Source organism: Propithecus coquereli, unplaced genomic scaffold (genome assembly GCF_000956105.1).
Source record: "Propithecus coquereli isolate 6110/MARCELLA unplaced genomic scaffold, Pcoq_1.0 Scaffold195, whole genome shotgun sequence".
Classification (NCBI taxonomy): Eukaryota; Metazoa; Chordata; class Mammalia; order Primates; family Indriidae; genus Propithecus; species Propithecus coquereli.
This window is the reverse complement of record NW_012144411.1, coordinates 1562721-1566233: the sequence shown is the minus strand read 5'-3', so window position 1 is coordinate 1566233 and position 3513 is coordinate 1562721. Positions and strand designations below refer to the sequence as shown.

General features: G+C 31.8%; 1 protein-coding gene across 1 annotated transcript in view; it reads right to left on the bottom strand.

Annotated features, from left to right (window-relative positions):
- Positions 1-3513, bottom strand: part of HSPA4L (heat shock 70kDa protein 4-like) — a 75256-nt gene that overhangs the window by 48836 nt on the left and 22907 nt on the right. The window contains exons 5-8 of the mRNA XM_012643281.1: positions 3313-3412; positions 2835-2968; positions 800-1044; positions 594-670 (exon numbers count right to left, since the gene is read on the bottom strand). Coding sequence (XP_012498735.1) covers positions 594-670; positions 800-1044; positions 2835-2968; positions 3313-3412 — 556 coding nt within the window. The remainder of the gene's footprint in view (positions 1-593; positions 671-799; positions 1045-2834; positions 2969-3312; positions 3413-3513) is intronic.

Sequence of the window (3513 nt, the reverse complement as noted above, 5' to 3'; positions counted from 1 at the left end):
AGGTTTTTGTAAAGTATTTTTTAAAGAGTGGATAGATTTTTTATTTGCTCAAAAGAAGAAAAAAATGGAAAGAAGATAAAAATGCAATTTAGAAAAAGGTAAAATTTAATAAATATTAGTTATCTGTGACAGGCACAGCACTTGGCCCAAATAGAGTGACAACAGGAAGAGAAAAAGCACTTCATGGATTTTGAAGGAGCCCTTCAATTTTTTAACTTCCACCTCCCAAATCCTGATACAAGTCATTTTTAATTGATTACCAAAACCCATAACAAAAAGCAATCATGTCCCTATTTCTACATTAATTTCATTTCAGAATCTCCTGTACTTATATATAAACACATCCAAGTAGAACTAGCATTGGCTTTGTGATGTAAACAATAAAATAAGCCAGGAAGAATTCTAACAAACCCGGATTTCTTGTGATTTTCTCTTATGAATAAAACATGAGCTATAATCTCCTTTGCTAAAATGAGAGATATAAATCTTTTATTAATAAAAACCATGAAGTTTTATTACTTTTACCATCTTCTATTCCCCTCCCCTTTGAGTGACCATGATGAAGTTTTGATAGTCCAGTAATTTCCACTTACTAGCTTGTTCCATTACTGCTTTTAAAGGTGGTTCAACCCTGGCCAGGAGGGAAGCACATAATTGCTCAAATTGAGCCCTGTGAGAAAATAAAATTATTAAGGAATAAAACATTAAGCATATCTTCTAAAATGACAAAAAAATCAGACATGATCTAAACATTATAAAATAAGCAAACACTTTTCGAACTAAAAACATACATGGGTACCTGTTCATTTTACTAGAAACATCAAGGTCATTCATGAAACACTCAATGTTCAATGGAAGATCTGATGCATTTGCACTCATTAGCTTCTTTAGTTTTTCACATTCCTGATATAAACGCAACAAGGCCCGAGAGTTTTCTTTCACATTTATCTTATATTTGGTCTTGAACTCCTCACAGAAGTAGTCTACTAAAGCCTCATCAAAGTTCCTGCCACCCAAATATGGATCAAAGGTAGTAGCCAAGACCTGTTTAATTGAAAAAGCGAAACTGAATTTTCAGAAATATAGATTCTTCCAAAAAAAAAAAATCTCTAAAATTATAAAAAATAAAAATGAAGCTAAAGAACTTATCCAATTCGGGTGCTGAATTTGGAATCAGCATTAAATTATCATTTATATTTAGCCAACATATTTCCCTACTCTGAATTATCTGCTTTATAAGTATAGATGCATATATCATAATTAAAAGAATAATTCTAATTCTGAAATAACTGAATTACAGCCCAAACCTCATTATCTCAAATGTTTTGGTTCTACAATAGGACTGAACAGGTAGACCAAAAACCAAGTTTAAGAGAGCAAAGAAACAATCCTAAGCATATAAACAAGAACAAATCAAGAAAAGCAAATCTAGAAATTAAATTTAAAAATACTATAATTGGTAAATTTACAGGTCAGCAACTAGGCCTTCTGATTTTTATTAAAAAAAAAAAACCCAGCTTATTTTTATAAAAATATAGAACAAAAGGATACATGAGAAAGAAAAGAATACAGAAACAAGCAAAGAGAGACAATAATTTAATATGCGTGTTGAGCAATAGTCTCCCAGCAAGCAGGTAACAGGTAAAGGGGTAAACAAGTCACAAAACTTTAATACCATAGCTCTCAAATACAGAAGGACCAGACATCCAGTCTCTCTCCCTAGGATAAAATGACTACTTTATAACTAGTCGCTACGAAAAAAAAAAATTCCAATGTTGGTGTGGTTCTTCAGCTCTTTCTTCAAAAGGGGGTGCTGGGGTGGTAGAATGGTGGTAAACATCACAGCAAGATGTGAGCACAACCTGAGTGTGATGTCATCCCATAGACCAGCATGGAGAATCCACGCATAGACTTCTCATGAAGTCCAGTATCACCCAAGATTAAATGCAAAATTATCGTGTTATGTGACTAGTGCAAGTCTGCATTCTTCTTGGGAGAAGGGCTATAGCCTTTATCAGACTTTCAAAGGGGTCTATGATCTAAAAATTATAGGTCATTACTCTAAGTTACCTACTAAAAAGGAAAGAAAGAAAATGTCCTTTTTAAATTAATATTTAAGGCTAAATGCCAAGAATAAACCAATTTACACTGAAAACTATATTTAGTATGAGTTATTTCCCTTTAATTTTCTGATTACAAGGATGTTATTATAGTAATACAAGAAAAATGCTCTTGCAGTGTTGGGTAACTCAAAGCACTTCATCTTCTAAGTATTCATGTGCATAATGCAGAGAGAGCGAGCACATAAGTATGGATAATATAATCAATGTAAAAATGAATATAAGACCAAATACAGACTATAAGACAATAAGCACACAGAAGTAAGTAACGCTACACTGTAGAAAATTATGATTAGGACTCCTGGATAGAAAGGTTTCCAAAACCAATGGGAATCATTTTAGAAAATGTTTCCTGTAAGTATATTTATGGATAAATAATTTGTTCCCTGATAGATGACTTAATTAACAACTTAATAAAGACAACAAAAATAAAAACAGCTAGCACGTCATTACACCAGCTACTCTTTGCCAGGTATTCCAAGCATTTTATATATATTAATTCATTTTGTCCTCAAAAATTCTATGGAGTATGTTACTGATGTTATCCTCAGATGAGGAAACTAAGGTTTATTAGGCAGACTAAGTAACTTGCTCAAGGTCACAGTTTTTAAGGCACAGAGCCACATTTCATACTCAGCTATTAAAGTTCTCTCTATATATAGTATGTGCTCTTAATCACTAAAATTAGATATAGTAAATCATTTATTTACTTACTTTAAGTTTTCCTTTGTTAAAAGCACAAACCGAGACCTGATAGGCAGAATGACCCATATCAATAAACACTACATTTCTTGGTTTCTCATCTAACAGCGGAAGATCCTGTTTATAAATTCCATATGCTAGTGCAACTGTATAAGAAACAAAGAATTAGGGTAATTCTAGTACAGCAATTACCTGGAAAATAAGTAAGAGATAAGTCACTTTGATACTGTACTTTAATACACAGTACAGTAATACATACTATTAGTTTCAAAGTAAATTAACTTTTCATAATTTGGTTAATAATGTTTTTTTCCCCACTCATCTATAACTCTATAATAATTCTTAAAATCAGTAAGACATATTTTACCTCTGCCATGATGTACTCCAAAGCTTACAAGAACCAGTATGTAATAAAGCTAAAAAAATGCTTTGTTATTAATTAGGAAAAACTATTAGAATATCTGTGATTTTCCAGTTGCAAAGTGCTTACCTGCAGTAGTTTCATTCATCAACCTTAAACAATTTAAGCCTGCAACTTGGGCTGCAGCCATCACAGATCTTCTCTCCGCATCAGTGAAAAAGCTAGGAATCTGATATTTAAAAATAATTATTATGTATATTGGTTTGATGCAATAGATTAAACATTTCAAAACAGATGTTTTATCTGTTAAAATGTTTTTATCAATTAAAA